This window comes from Alosa pseudoharengus, unplaced genomic scaffold (assembly GCF_046254945.1).
Source record: "Alosa pseudoharengus isolate Yale_2024_CS ecotype anadromous, Long Island Sound unplaced genomic scaffold, YU_APseudo_1.1 YU_APseudo_1.1_scf_21, whole genome shotgun sequence".
In the NCBI taxonomy this organism is placed as follows: Eukaryota; Metazoa; Chordata; class Actinopteri; order Clupeiformes; family Clupeidae; genus Alosa; species Alosa pseudoharengus.
The window spans coordinates 17,442,404-17,457,794 of NW_027468674.1; the positions used below are offsets into that span (position 1 = coordinate 17,442,404).

Below are 15,391 nucleotides of genomic sequence, written 5' to 3' on the forward strand. Positions count from 1 at the left end.
GAGTTGTAACACACATGACATAATATCAGTTTATTTCTCTCCTTCTTAATCAAGTTCTCTCTCTTGCTCTCTATCTCTCTCTCTCAAAATGAACTAATGAGTTTTTTCCCTTATGTCCCAGAGAATTGACATATAAAGAATTTCCGCTGTGCGTCTGGGGCCTGTTTGTGTTGAGTCATTATGACCTTGCCTATCATTCAAATTAGGGCTATATACAGTAACAGTCTAATGTCTTTGAAAATCTTTGCTGTACAGGACACCGATATTACACATCAGCAGTTGCTTGGGTATTCAATGCTGAAACATTAATTAGGCATAAACAAAACTTAAGGCTTAAAGCATTAATGTGAATAAAGTTGAAATCATAATGCTTTTTTATTTCATACAGAGCACCCATCATTATTACAGTAACAGTCAAAATCAAAGATTAAGCTGATGCAAAAAAGGCCTGTAGACATTGTGGGCAAGACCTTAACTGCAAACATTCATCCAACAAGCCACACGATAGCTAGAGTTGCATTCACAAGAACTTTGCTTGTTGATACTTTGCCTACCATTGAAATTAGGGCCCTGTGAGTGTATTTTTGAGCTGGCTTGATATTGCCATCTTTCTTTTGAAGCTGTCATTAAGGTCATTAAGATCACTTTCTGCAGCTGTTGCAGCTCTGGTTAGCTGTCTGTCCTGCTGGTCAACTTCAGACAGAAAAGCCAAAATGCCGTCATCCTCCCGGGCTCTCCATGATTTAGCCATGTCGATCCCAATCTGCCGGAGATTCTCTCGAGCCTCCTGCCGGTCTCTGCTGTCGATCCTGATCCTGTACGCCATCTTAAACTGATCCACTGCCTGGGTGTTGCTCTTCATCTGGTGCCTCAGGAAACTGCCGTACTTGTTGTGGCAGTGCTGTCGCTCCGTGTCGCTCAGGGAGTCATCTGAAAGCAGCTTGGTGAAAATGGCCTTGGCGTCCTCCAGCTGTCGGTTTTCTGCGTAGGCTATTGCCAAGTGCACCCAAGCATATGTGTTAGACGGCTTCAGCTCCACGGTCTTGATGAAGTTGCGGATGCTTTCAGTGATGGCGGCCTTGACCTGCGCGGAGTCTGCCCTCCACTTTCCAGACTTCTTCATCGTAACCACTTCCTGCCAATGGCATTGTCCCATCTGGTGATATAGGAAAGAGGAATTGGGAGCTCTCTTGACAGCCTCTTCAAGGATTTTTAAGGCTTCTATTATGGAGCTGTCTCTCCTGAAGTATCTCCCAGCATTCCTGGTTACATGGGGTACATCTGGACACACTGTCAGGGCCTTGCTGATCAGCTCCCTACATTTTGAAGAGTCAAAGCCTTGGAGTTTCAGGGCTAAGAGGACCATCACTTCAGCATCTGTGGGGTCGAGATCCAAGGCTCTCTGTAGTTGTCTGGCTGCAGGGCTGTCCTCAGGCATGTCTTTAACATCCTTTCTGACAAGCTCCTCCAACCGATAAAGGACTATGGCATAGCCCACATTGTAGGACACGCTGTCAGGCTTGGCATCCAGAGCCTTCTGGAAGCTCTCCTTGGCTCGTTGATAGAACTTAGCCCCCATCCTTAAGAAGCTCCATCCTTTCTCTGCTTCCACGGCGGTCTCTCCACCCTCACCTACTCTCTTCACCTTGCCCAAGTAAGTCTCCATGTCTTCCATGTTACCCAGGTGATGGTGCAGCCATGCAAAGCTGGAGTAGGTGACCAGGAAGTCCGCCACGTCTTGCTTCTCCTCCTTCAGCACAGCTTCGGACTTGGCCAGGTATTCAAGGGCAGTGTCGTTCCTACCCTGCAGGTGACTCACAAAGGCCAGGATGTTGAAGTAGGTGGCGTGGTACCTGCGGGGACAGTACTTGACGCGGTCCAGGAGCTTCTCTGGGATGCCCTTCAAGTCATTGATGTCATCTTTGTCCACGTCCCATGTGAAGAGGCACTCCAGATTCTTTAGCTTATCATCTCTTGTCATTTTGTCTGCACTAGGGCAAAATGAAAACACATGTAATTACATCAGTTACACTTTCCTTGACAGTATTGACATAAGAGTGACATGACGTCATGAACGTGTCATAAACAAGTCATAAACATTTATGACAAAACACTTCTGTTATTAAGTGACATTCGTTTTTTGTCATAACAAGTTAGGTTAAGGTTAAGGTTAGGGTTAAAGTTAGGGTTAGGGTTAGATGTTAGGGTTAGGGTTCATGTGTCATGACAGTGTCATGTGTTCATGACAGTGTCATGTCACTGTTATGTCGATACTGTCAAGTAAAGTGTTACCATTACATGTAATAAAGACATGCAGAGATTTAAGCTATTTACTATTACATTTACATTTAGCAGACACTTTTATTCAAAGTGACTTACAGCAAGAGAACAACATTCAAGGAACATTGCAGAGGAGACCTTAGCTAGGAATTACTTCTGCATCTGTCAATACTAGTACTAGAGGATAGGAGTGGCAACATTATAAGTACTAGTCAAAGTGTGGTAGGAGGAGAAAGAAGGAGGTAGAGGAGGGAAGTGCATGGGAAGTGTACGGTAAGTGTCCATCAAGGGTGTCAGGTTGTCAGAAGCGTTAGGAGAGGAGGTGTCTTTGGAAGAGTTAGGTCTTCAGGAGTTTTTTTGAAGACAAAGAAGGATACCCAGGCAGCGGCGGCTCCTCATATTGGCAATATGGGCAGCCATGTGGGGAGTGGGCGATCAATATTCTTTGCAGGTGCGTGTGCTTTGGCTAGGGGCTGGGGGACGCTGAGGGAGGTGGTTGCCATGCCCAGGGCGTCATACATGCTCTGGTGGCACTTGGCAGGTCATTCTGGCTATAAATGCATAATTTATACTGTATACACAGACAGTATTGTACAAAAGCTTTAGACACCTGTCTGAACACAGTTACAGTATAAATAACTGTGTTCAGAAGGTGTCTAAAGCTTTTGTACAATACTGTCGGAATAAATATGTTGACAAGCTATGGTAGAATAGCTTGTCAACATATTTATTCCGATGTTTATGAATTATTTCTCAATGTATTTTGTATGCTATTTCATAATTAAACAGTACTCTTTAACAACATAACAACAACTAAATCAAATGATTTACCCCACCCCCACCCCCACCCCCACCAATAATAATCATAACATCTAGTTATAGTCTAGTCTAGTCTAGTCTATGACAACAAACAAACAGGTTGCCCAAAACAACTAGACATTAGTGAGGAGATTGCTGAATATTACAAAAAGTTGCATATTAAAAATCGCTTAGCATCATTTATCCTACCATTAATTTATTAAAATTGCTTTACTGAACTACTTGTAATTTACGAAGAGAATGCATGTTTGATTATTAAACAGCCAACAGTGGAGAAATAATCTCTAATACGCAAACAGCAGGCTACACTTTCCCTTTATGAAAGTAAAATATGCTGATTTAAGTTTTCTAGTGCATGTTTTAACAGCTGCAAGAAATAAAGGTTTCAACTGTATCACCCATGTTCTGGTTCATAATGTACTTTCACAAAAACTCACTGATCACTGCATAGTGTTAGAAAAAAAGGATGCGAACGGTGTTTTATTCAGAGCAAACATATCTGACGGTTTCAGCAGCCAAGCAACAATGGCTCAATCAAGTGATCAAGTGTCTTTGTTATGGAGGAGAAGACAAAACGTTCGAAAAAACAACCCCCCCCCCTTTTTTCTTTGCAAATCACACCCTGCATGACCATCCTGTATGTATTTGTGTGTGTGTGTGTGTGTGTGTGTGTGTGTGTGTGTGTGTGTGTGTATGCATGTATGTGATTAAGCAGAGGTATAATTTGGGCCTACCTCATTTTGTCTTGTGTTTGGGGTTCAGCTCAAACAGTATTCTGACGTGATGCAGTGGCACAGTGGGGAGCTGCTCACACGTCCGTCCAGACCACCAGCCTACGCAGGAAATCATAACCGAAACTTAACATCAATGCTTTGCATTCACCTTGTGGGGCTTAGTATTGCTTCACCACCACATATGCGTGTCTGGTCTTGCATAGACTTTGCACTGCACCATTTGGTTTAGTAGGCCTATCCGAAATGCAAAGACGAAAATAAGGGGGGGAAACAGGTTTTAGTCTGCATGAATGCATGAATGTGTTTTTCTAAATCATGTTTTGATATCATTTCTAAATCATAAGGTAAACAAATATTTAGTTATTGCTTTCATCTGTGGTTGTTGAAATTTAGATCACTGTCAACTAAGACCACAAGGTTTTTAACAGTGTCCTTTCGTGTCACAGAGAGTGGCAAGTCTTTCCTCCTTTTTTTACCATATATATTACTTCAGTTTTTCCATTGTCCAGCTTTTCCATTCCATTTGTCCACACACACACACACACACACACACACACACACACACACACACACACACACACACACACACACACACACACACACACACACACACACACACACACACACACACACACACACACACACACACACACACACACACACACACACACACACACACACACTCACACAGTGGGCAGCCGTGGCCTACTGGTTAGCGCTTCGGACTTGGAACCGGAGGGTTGCCGGTTTGAACCCCGACCAGTAGGAAGCGGCTGAAGTGCCCTTGAGCAAGGCACCTAACCCCTCACTGCTCCCCGAGCGCCACTGTTGTTGCAGGCATCTCACTGCGCCGGGATTAGTGTCTGCTTCACCGTGTGTACACTGTGTGCTGAGTGTTTCACTAATTCACGGATTGGGATAAATGCAGAGATCAAATTTCCCTCACGGGATTAAAAGAGTATATATACTTATACTTATATTCGTCCACTTAGTTCGACCACTTACTCATCAGGGCGGTTTGGGTGCTGGTCTAACAGTGACTTTGAAGGTGACTCATCATGCCAATTTGAGCTTGGAAGGTCCTGGGATAATGGGGGTAGGGGGGGTAGGGGATGCTGCGCTCTATCTTGGCTTTCCTCCGCTTTTCTGCTGCCTATGCCCTGGCCATTTCAAAGGCTGCTGCTCCAATCTTTCCTAAGTGATGATCGCCACAGTGTACAGTCCTGGGCAGTGGCCTCTCAGGTGTCAGGGCTAATGTTAAAAAGTGTAAAAGTGTTTTGAGTGAGCACTTTAGAGAGTCTTTGAAGCATCTGAGCAGGAAAAGCCTACAGGATGAAAACCATTTAAGGAAACAAAGGGGGCCCTACTGTAGCCCTAGCAGAGCCTATCATTTTACATTTACTGATTTTATCCAAAGTGACTTACAGAAATATAACATTTAAGCTCCAGTGTAGAGGAGACCTTAGCTAGGAATTACCACTGCATCTGTTAATACTAGTACTATAGGAGTGCCTACATTAGAAGTGCTAGTCAAAGTGTGGTGGGAGGAGAAAGTGGTAGAAGGAGGAGGTAGAGGAGAGAAGAGAGGGAGATAGAGGAGGGAAGAGAGGGAGGTAGAGAAAAGAGAGGTAGAGAAGGAGGTGGAGAGGGAGGAGTGGGAGGTAGAAGGAGGAGGTAGAGAAGGAAAGAGGGAGGTGGAGGAGGGAAAAGCATGGTAAGTACGCATCAGGTCTGTCATGTTGTCAGAAGAGAGGAGGCACACGCTGTGCTAGCGACACGTTAAATAATATCTCTTTATCTGTCCCACATACACCAACCCACACACGCACACACACACACACACACACACCATGAACCAAACAGGAAATTCCGTCCCACAGGATGTAAGCCTTATAAGGAAATGATGGGGCCGGCTCTAGGAAAGCACACTCTAGTTGCATGCTCACGCTGAGAGAGCTTCATACTTCTCTCTTGCACCGACACGAACAGTCATGTCTACACGGCTGCTCCAGAGTCTCTGGGACTGGGTCCTGACGCACGACGCATGGCTGCACTCCCCCTTCTTCCCCGTGCTCTTCTCCCTGGGCACCTACCTGCTCTGCTGCCTGCCCTGCGTGGCCCTGGACCTCCTGTCGCCACATGCGGGGCTTCTTGTTCCGTGTGGGTGCACGCTGCACTGTGGTGTCCTAGATTACAAGGTTCACCACATGTTGCACAAGGTGCAAATTCAGCAAGACTTCAACTGAGTCGCAATTTAGTTTTTTGCATTTATTTTGAAGGGTAGTAATGTTTCTTTTTATTTATAAAAAAGACCCTATGTGTTATTCCTTTGTGAAACATTATTCCTTTGTGGAACATCCCCCCATTGGTTATACCTTATCTGATTTCTTCCCTAAGTGTGTATACATTTCCTTGTCACAAGGGATCACACTCCATAAATCAAGCAGGGAGATCTGCCTGACAGGATGAAGGCCATTTAAGGAGACAAATATAGGGCTGGTCTTAGCAGAGCCACCCTCTATCTCCATGCCCTGACTGGTGTAAGGTGCCCTGGTTGTACTGCAGGTTCCACATGTGCAAATTCAGCTAGGCTGCCATTCTGTCTCCATGTCAGTTCTGGCTGTACTGCATGTTCCACGTACTGTATGTTGGACGTGCAACATTCCACATAGCTGTAATTGTGTTTCAATGTCACAGAAGCAGAAGCACTCCACTAACATTGAGAGATGCCTATTTGTACAGTACCTCCTGCGGATGATGTTTGGCTAAATGAAACTGAAACCGGTGTGACTTTAGGTTTGTATTCTCTCTCTCTGTTTACACGTACTGTAGGTTTCTGTTCTCTCTCTGTTTACACTTAGCTTTCTATTCTCTCTCCCTGTTTACACTGCAGCACAGTCATAAGGGTGAGGCATTTTACTCCTAAATCCTTTACTACAGTTTAAATCCCACCATGGTTTTTTTGGTGGGGTCACACAAATGAACCATGAAGAAAGAATTTAGGGCACATATTTACATGGACTTAAACGAGTGCTTGATATAATTTGATTTGAATTTATTTCAAATGTGCCAGTTATAAACACATATGTCATCAATTGGCAGAAAATAAATAAATAGAATAATCTCTTTTTAAACACATTTGAAAGGGAGTGGGAAGAAGTGAACACTTATTTAATCCCACCCCTGTCAATAAATCCTACAACTAAAAAGTACCTGTTTCCTTTTGTTACAGTTTTACTCAGTCACTTTGGTGCTTTTCTCACATCACTATTAACATTTGCACAGCAGTTAGTGCATTTCTCAAAACAATTAGTGCAAACTGCAAAACCTAGTGGATAACCTGCAAAAGCACGTCACTTGCTCAAAATGGATAGTTCACTCCTCAAAAGCAAGTATTTATGTCAATGAAACTGCCAGTGTCATCAAAATGAGAAGTCTTGACACCATCGTTTATGAACAAGAGAGTCAAATGGCTTTGTCATTTTTTCATTACGACAGTTTATGCTCTCAGTGTTTTCCCATGCAAAAAAAGGTCAGAACTCGGTGACACTACCTGAAAATGCTCAAGACAGCAATATACAGTACTTGCAGCCATTTGAAAACTACAGTAAATTTACAAATTGCTGTAGTTAGGGGAGTAAGTGAGACATTGAATATGTACGTTTCACAGTTTTACTGTATATGCTCTTTGCAATTCTACAGCATTGTGACAGAATTTGATAACTAGTTCACCAATTTTGTATGTAATGACTCAAACAATGAAATGAAGACTATTAGTTTTATTGGGAACGACTATTCAGCATCCATAAGTATAGTTAATTTTGACTGACATGACAAAGCAACTGATACATGTTCAAAAGCATTTGCAATTTGTTCAGATGAAGGAGAAATGTGCACTAATGACTAAATGTTGTGGAGGTTGAACTAATAGTTATGAGAATTTTCATTCTGATCTGATAAAAGCACCAAAGCGACTGAGAAAAACTGTAAATGAAACATGAATGAATGCAATTTATACCTGACAATAATATTATTAAAGTTGTCCCCTGGGAAGCACAAAACACATTTCCTAACAGTACATGCGTCCACATGAATTTATACACATATAATACATGTACACACAGCCACATCACCACCCCCATTTATCATGGGAGTGGCATCATGCCACTGTAGCAACGCCCACTATGCAAGTTGGCGCCGTCCCCACAGCAAAGCTTGACTTAGCTTTAAAAATAATCACAAGTACCACCATTTTTTTTTTTTTTTAAATCAAAGTCACCACTAAGGATTTTTTTGTTTTGTTTTGCATAACATAATATGATTTCTCTTCACATAACCATTCAAACAGAGATATGATCTGAGACACCAAAATTACACACCAGCAGTCAGGTAATCAGACCAGATATATTTTCTGAGCATAAACAAAACAAAAAAGGGTGATATTCCACATACATATTAAATTGCTTAATGCGTATTAATTAGCTTAGCTAATTATATTCTGTTAAATTCACAATTGGTGAAAAAAAGATGTGCTGACCTAAAACATTAAATGAGTAAGTGTATTTTTATGACCCTTTTATAACGCCATCTTTGTTCTGAAGCTGTCAGCAAGCCCACTGATATTTGCAGCCTTGGTGGCGCTCTCCCGCCTGTCCTGGTCATCTACTTCGGACAGGAAAGCCGAGATGTCATCACTCTCCCGGCCTCTCCGCCCAGACCTGCGGTTCCCAATCTTCTTGAGTTTGTCCCGAGCCTGACTGCGGTCTTTTGTGTCGACCCTGATCCTGTAGGCATTCTTGAACTGCTCCACGGCCCGGGTGTCGTCCTTCCTGTGGTACATCAGGAAGACCCCGTACTTGGTGTGGCAGTGCTGCCGCTCCGCGTCGGTCAGGCGCGCATCCGAGACCAGCCGGGCGAAAATGGGCTCGGCCTTCTCCAGCTGCCGGCTCTCTGCGTACGCCTCTGCCAGGTGGACCCAGGCGTGTGTGTTGGACGGCTTCAGCTCCACGGTCTTGCGGAAGAGCTTGATGCTTTTGGCGGCGGCGTCCTTGACTTGCGCAGAGCCGGCCCGCCACTCACCGGATGTCTTCATGTTGATCATCTCTTGCCAGTGGCAGAGCCCCATCTGGTGGTAGAGGAAGGAGGAGTTGGGAGCTCTCTTAGCCGCCTCCTCAAGCATCTCTAATGACTCAGTGGTAGAGTTGTCTCTCCTGAAGTATGTACCAGCGTACCTGATGACCTGAGGCATGTCAGCACACTTCTCGAGGGCCGTGAGGACCAGTTCTCTGCTCTTCATTGCATTAAACCTTTGATTTTTCAGGGCTAAGAGGACCATCACTTCAGCATCTGTGGGGTCGAGATCCAAGGCTCTCTGTAGTTGTCTGGCTGCAGGGCTGTCCTTAGGCTGGACTCTAACATCCTTTCTGACAAGCTCCTCCAACCGATAAAGGACTATGGCATAGCCCACATTGTAGGACACACTGTCAGGCTTGGCTTCCAGAGCCTTCTGGAAGCTCTCCTTGGCCCTTGGATAGAGCTTAGCCCCCATCCTTAAGAAGCTCCACCCTTTCTCTGCTTCCACGGCAGTCTCTCCACCCTCACCTACTCTCTTCACCTTGCCCAGGTAAGTCTCCATGTCTTCCATGTTACCCAGGTGATGGTGCAGCCATGCAAAGCTGGAGTAGGTGACCAGGAAGTCCGCCTCGTCTTGCTTCTCCTCCTTCAGCACGGCTTCGGACTTGGCCAGGTATTCAAGGGCAGTGTCGTTCCTACCCTGCAGGTGGCTCACAAAGGCCAGGATGTTGAAGTAGGTGGCGTGGTACCTGCGGGGACAGTACTTGACACGGTCCAGGAGCTTTTCTGGGATGCCCTTCAAGTCATTGATGTCATCTTTGTCCACGTCCCATGTGAAGAGGCACTCCAGATTCTTTAGTTGTCCCTTACTTGTCACTTTGTCTGAACTACAGGGAAAAGTGAATGCATATATAATTACAGCAATAAAGTAAAAAAGATTAGGCATATATAATTACAGCAATAAAGTAAAGAAAATTAGGCTATACAAAACGAGCAATAGCCTACATAAATATAGTTTTGGCTTGATGCATAGACAGGCTTATGCTCCACACTATAGGCTTAGCATTACAGAAACATACAGTGAGATAATTAAAACCATAAGCAACTACACGAATTAATGATCATACATTACTATGATATATACTTATACTCTTAGTCTCTCTCTCTCTCTCTCTCTCTCTTTAGCCTACCTCATTTCGTCTTGTGAATGGTTTTCAGTGTTTTCAATGTGAAGGATATTCCAGAGTGACAGCAAAGACTGTAGCTAGGCAGGTATTTATACTCTTTGGTGATACCGACCTAGGCTAAAGTTGCATTTCCTCAACATCAATGGTCAGTTTACTGGGGAAATCAAAACCGAAACTTAGCCTAGGCCTACTTCACTTTCTGGCTCTGCGCCTCTTATGCAATCATAGAGGGTAACTGTTGCACCCTTCATGAGCTGAACCCACGGAAAAAGTGAAAGTTTTTTTAATTCTTATTATCTTGCTTGTTGTAGCCTAACGACCTGTGTGTTTGATGTGTGCATCAGTGCATGGTGTGTTCTTAATTGTGTCCGTTATGTCTGACTGACCAGCTGGCAGACTAGCCGGAAGACGGGGATGCAGAGTTACCTATAAGAATTGTTGCAGTCCAGTATGTAGGAAATAATGGAAAAAACTGTAACCATTCCAAAAATGATCACCATATGTTGTCAGAGAGTAAGGAAACACGATGAATTGAAGTAATGTCTTATTTGACAACATTACTCTAACCCGTAAAACCCCGTAAAACCCATGAAAAAAAATGAGTTACGGGGCGGAATGTCTTGGAATTTTCGTTTATGTTTTGAACGATTCATTCTAGAATAGCGTATTAATAATGGGCTAGCGCGTCCTCCTATTTGGGTTGCCAAATTAGCAAAGGCCAACTGTCAACAGCTGTCAGTTGTAGTCATGAATGCCTACGAGAGGCAGGCAAATTTCCAAAATTTAAACAAGAAACAAATTAAGTGGACATCGGAGGAGCTTCCTGAGATGGTGACGTCTTCGTCAAACGAAGAATATCAAGTCTGACGCAGAGCTGGCCATATTTATCCACAACAGGTAGCCTAGGCTAAATTTCATCTGCATCGCTAACTTCAGCTAAATATGTTACGTTGGTTAGAGCGGTATTTTTTGTTTTCACTGTTTCCGTAATGTGTAGCTGGGTCATGGTTGGAGAAACGTTAAAGTAGCTGCAGGTCAACTAACGTTAGCTAAGTCTTCAGTACATCTGGCAACGCAGAAGTGTCTCGCGTCTGGTAGTCTTGAGAATGTTTCTTTAATGTTTCTTTAATGTTCTGCAACAAATGTGCTATTTAAATAAAGCTTCTATGAGTTTGATGCCTGGGTGACATCGAACCGTTCAGTTATGCGAACCGTTCAATATGCGTCACTACCAATAGGCTACTACCAATCAAAGATTCTAGAACAGAGCAGAAAATCTTTGCTACCAATATTCAGAAGTGATCATGAAATATCATATTATTTGCTCTGACCAATGAGTAGGCCTATAGGCTACACCAAACGAAGCCCTATAGATAAATATGCTTACACACGAAGTGTGGAAAATGTCTTTATGAAAAATAGCCTCTAGGCCTGCTGCAATTTTGCGTTTACGACAACCTCTGCCAAGCACTAAGATGAAACGAAAGTAGCCTGGAAATTGATTATTAGGCCTTGGGCCAGAGGGGTTGGTCGGTACCATGTGAGGGGAATCATAGTGGTTTTTGGTAAGATATACCACCCTAGAGTTAGGAAAAAAGATAGCATTGAATAGGTAGTAGCTTTTTGTGTGTTATCATATCACCCTGAATGTCTAGGCTATTACAGCCTACAGGAGGCCTACCTCTATGCTCTACATTACTGACAGAAAACCGAGGGAGGCCAAACTATATTGCAGGCCTAGCATAATAAGTGGCATCATTTCACTTCTTTATTTATGTAGCCTATTGTTTGTTTGTTGAACACTTGCTCATTGTTCATTGTTAGCCTATGGTTGTGTTTTGTTTATGTGTTCATGACCCAGCAGAAAATAAAATGTAATTAAAAATATAGCCAGAAGATGGCAGCCTTACCTAAGGACCACATGAAGGCACAGATGAAGTGCTGGTAAAAGCTACAAAAGCATTGACTTTGGAAGTTGTTCAGTAGTGAGGGATTTTCATTGATATATTTGGACATTAAAAATAATGCAACTGGCAGTGATTTAAATTGAAATAAATACCGAACTTTCATTGGCCTGATCCTGCTGTGAATTTGGCCTCTTTAATAAAACAGTGTTTTGATTTAGGCTACAATTTACCATATGATAGTGCCTTGTAATTGTGAGGTTAATCGAGGAGATACTAATCAGGGGTAGGCTAGGCTACATAGAATAAAAGTAAAACTAATGGATTATAGCTAATACTGATGAACTACAGTAGAACTACAATATTTTTGCAAGCAATTCCTTTTGGCATACCAGTAGCCTACACTTGAGTATATTTATATACTAGTCATACGCATCAGACAAACTCTTCTGGGGTGGTTCAAGCAACAGTTTCAAACACTTTTGCTGCTCTTTATCCTTATTTCCTACATTCCTTTGATCTTTGTCACATTCAAATAATGTAACAGTAATATCTAAATAGACCATTAAATGCTTATTATTTACCTTATCATGCACAAATAAATTACCGGTCATTCAGATTTCTATGTCTTGGAAAGTGTTAAGATGCTTCATCTGCTTTCTTCATTGTTCTGATTATGAGGCCTACTTCTTTGGCTGCTTCCATTTACACTGTCATTCTTTCACTTGGGTTTTTGTTCACTGTGAGTACCTATAAACTTGTTGTATGTGTGTATGATCCAGTAGCGTAGCCAGCAATGTTTGAATGGGTGGGCAGAGAAAAAAGAACAGGTGGGCAAAGCCAATTTGATTGAACATAAGAGAAGCCTTGATGAGATACACCATACAAACATTAATCAGCATGTTATATTTATGACATAGTGGAATTGAACGCATTTGATCACAGCTGACAAATTAGGCCTACGCAGAAACATTTTCAACTGGAGCAAAACAATGCATGAATGTAGGCCTAGCTTCAGCGCGTCACATGAAACACAATTGAGACAATAGATTGACCTTATCGTTGCCTATGACTACGTGACTACGCCTATGGTATGATCTGTGTCTATGATCACAAAGCGATAGCTATTATCAGTTAAAACACCAACTTTGCCTAGGCAGGATTGCCATGCTCTATGCTAGTAGACGCCCCCCTTTGTTTAGAGGTCAAAAGGTTGCAGCTACTACAGAATTCTCTTTTTTTTTGGCACCAATGTGCCTTTTTTCTAGGAGCAGATTAATTTATAAGGAGACTATATGCAAACCATGACCGCATGTTATTTGTTTGTAGAATATGCCTGCAATTCTACCACTGGCAGATTGTTCACTTATTCCCTGCGTGTGTAAACATTCCCCTGTGCCAATGGGTCACGTGACTAGAGATAACAGAGAGCAACTCAGTCATTACCTATGAGAGCCATTAAGGGGGATTTCTAGGGCGTTGATGGTGTTACAGGATAGATGAGGACAATCTGCTGTGTCATGCTGATATTTGTTTATGGAAAAGCATACAAATGTGTAATGCGTAGAAATGTGAATCCTCTTCCTCATCTCTTTATAGGTCAGCTTGACCCCTGTGACCTCTTGATCTCTCAGTCCTCTTGATCTCTTTCAGTCCACACTCCCCCCTCTCTCATCTCAGCTGGACTCTCCTTATTACAGTAGTTTGGGTTTTATATTGTGTTCAGTTTGCTTGAAAAACAATTGTTTCAAATATAGTTGCATTGCTTTATTTGGTATTTCCACGTGTCACACTAGTTAGGTTCAGCATGTAGTTAGGTTCAGCATGTAGAAGCAAGAGGACAATCTCACTTCATAAGAGAATCGAACTTACAACGTTCTAGCCCTATCCAAGAATTCCTCCACTTTCTCCACTGTTCTAGTAGCAGATAACCTAACTTTCTCATTCTGCTGCAAATGATAATTGAGGAAGTAACTAAGGACCTGCTGTTTAGAAAGCAGCTTTGCTCCTGTAATATTATCCTGAGTGGTTATCAAATACAACTTACAGGAATACAGGAGTGACCACTGAACACTCGGTGAACAGTTGTCTGAGTCAGTATGCAATACTATTCATGTGCTCAACCATGCTTCTTCTTTAATGAGAAAGCTTAACATTTGTAACTCAGGTTAGGACTTCAGAAAGATACAAACCTTAAGAAGACTTGGTAGCCTAAACTACATGTTTCGGATACATCGCATTGCGCCTGGTATTCATAATTGAATGTCAGTCGTGCTATAATGTGGTTACCGCAACATATTCATAACTTCAATAATTGTTCACAATTAATACAGGCTAAAGACAACCACCGCCTCTCAAAAATAAAAGAACAGTCAGCTGCAAATACTGTACATTGAAAGCAGAATTTAAAGCCTTCTCTAGGTGACATATAGAGCTGCAGAGCCGGCTCTGGCCACCCTGGAGGAGGCGCTCTCCGAAAAGGTCTTCTGAAAACGACGCTCAGTAGCACTCAGGAACTTTAGATGGACTTACTTTGCCTACAACACTTTCGCTTTACAATCCTTTTTGTTAAAATAATGACATAACAAATCCAAACCATATTAAGATTTATTAAATTAACATCCACCCTCTTGAGGAGGCAGTGAAACTAAAAGGGCGAGGAACTTTGCATGCATGCTTTATGGAGATAAACGGTCACCAAGAATGCGTCCAAAGTGTATGCCTAACCTATTGGAACATCTAACGACAGATCCCCACCGACATCACCATTTGTCTGCTCGAAGAAACAAAGAATTAGACAAAAGACGGGCTAGTTTGACATTGTTAAGGTTAACTTCTCACTCCATTTTTGATACATCATGTTGTTGGTCATTATGAGAATCTGATGGGGCAAAAGTGTGTGTGTGTGTGTGTGGGGGGGGGCATTGGCCCCTTGGACCCCCTGCTCCCGGCGCCCATGTTCCTTGTACTTTAATGAGAGAGCTGCATAGTTCTCTCACGCACCGACACGGACATGTTTCCAGAGTCTTTAGGACTGGGTCCTGACGCACGATACATGGCTGCACTTGGCCGTGTATGCCGTGCACCTGGCCGTGTGGTCACACGCTGCACGCTGCAATAGCTGCCCTACATCACCTGTTGCACAAGGTGCAAATTCAGCAAGACTTCACCTGTATTCAGCAAATTCAGCAAGACTTCACATTTCTTTGCTGTTTTTAAAGGGTAGTAATGTTTTTGTTTGTTTTTTTTAATAAAAAAACTGTGTTATTCCTTTGTGAAACATACTGGTAATTGTAATCCCCCCCATTGGTTGTATATACCTCATGATATTTGATTTCGTCCCTATGTGTTTACATTTCCCTGTCACAAGGGATCACACAAATAAAGCAGGGAA

General features: G+C 42.8%; 2 protein-coding genes across 3 annotated transcripts; both read right to left on the minus strand.

The window, feature by feature from the left end:
- Positions 1 to 356: 356 nt before the first annotated feature.
- Positions 357 to 3,949, minus strand: LOC143137728 (interferon-induced protein with tetratricopeptide repeats 5-like). 2 transcript variants are annotated; one of them, XM_076298026.1, is made up of 2 exons: positions 3,834 to 3,949; positions 357 to 1,986 (listed from the first exon to the last, which is right to left on the minus strand). In XM_076298026.1, the coding sequence occupies exon 2, from the start codon at positions 1,979 to 1,981 to the stop codon at positions 563 to 565; it is 1,419 nt and encodes a 472-aa protein (XP_076154141.1). In that variant the 5' UTR covers positions 1,982 to 1,986; positions 3,834 to 3,949; the 3' UTR covers positions 357 to 562. The 2 variants fall into 2 exon arrangements, with proteins under 2 accessions (XP_076154141.1, XP_076154139.1); XM_076298024.1 differs by having other exon boundaries at positions 357 to 1,991.
- Positions 3,950 to 6,873: 2,924 nt separating this feature from the next.
- LOC143137729 (interferon-induced protein with tetratricopeptide repeats 5-like) lies at positions 6,874 to 10,252 on the minus strand. The gene is made up of 2 exons (XM_076298027.1): positions 10,097 to 10,252; positions 6,874 to 9,793 (listed from the first exon to the last, which is right to left on the minus strand). The coding sequence occupies exons 1-2, from the start codon at positions 10,099 to 10,101 to the stop codon at positions 8,410 to 8,412; spliced, it is 1,389 nt and encodes a 462-aa protein (XP_076154142.1). The 5' UTR covers positions 10,102 to 10,252; the 3' UTR covers positions 6,874 to 8,409.
- Between the last annotated feature and the right edge of the window lie 5,139 nt (positions 10,253 to 15,391).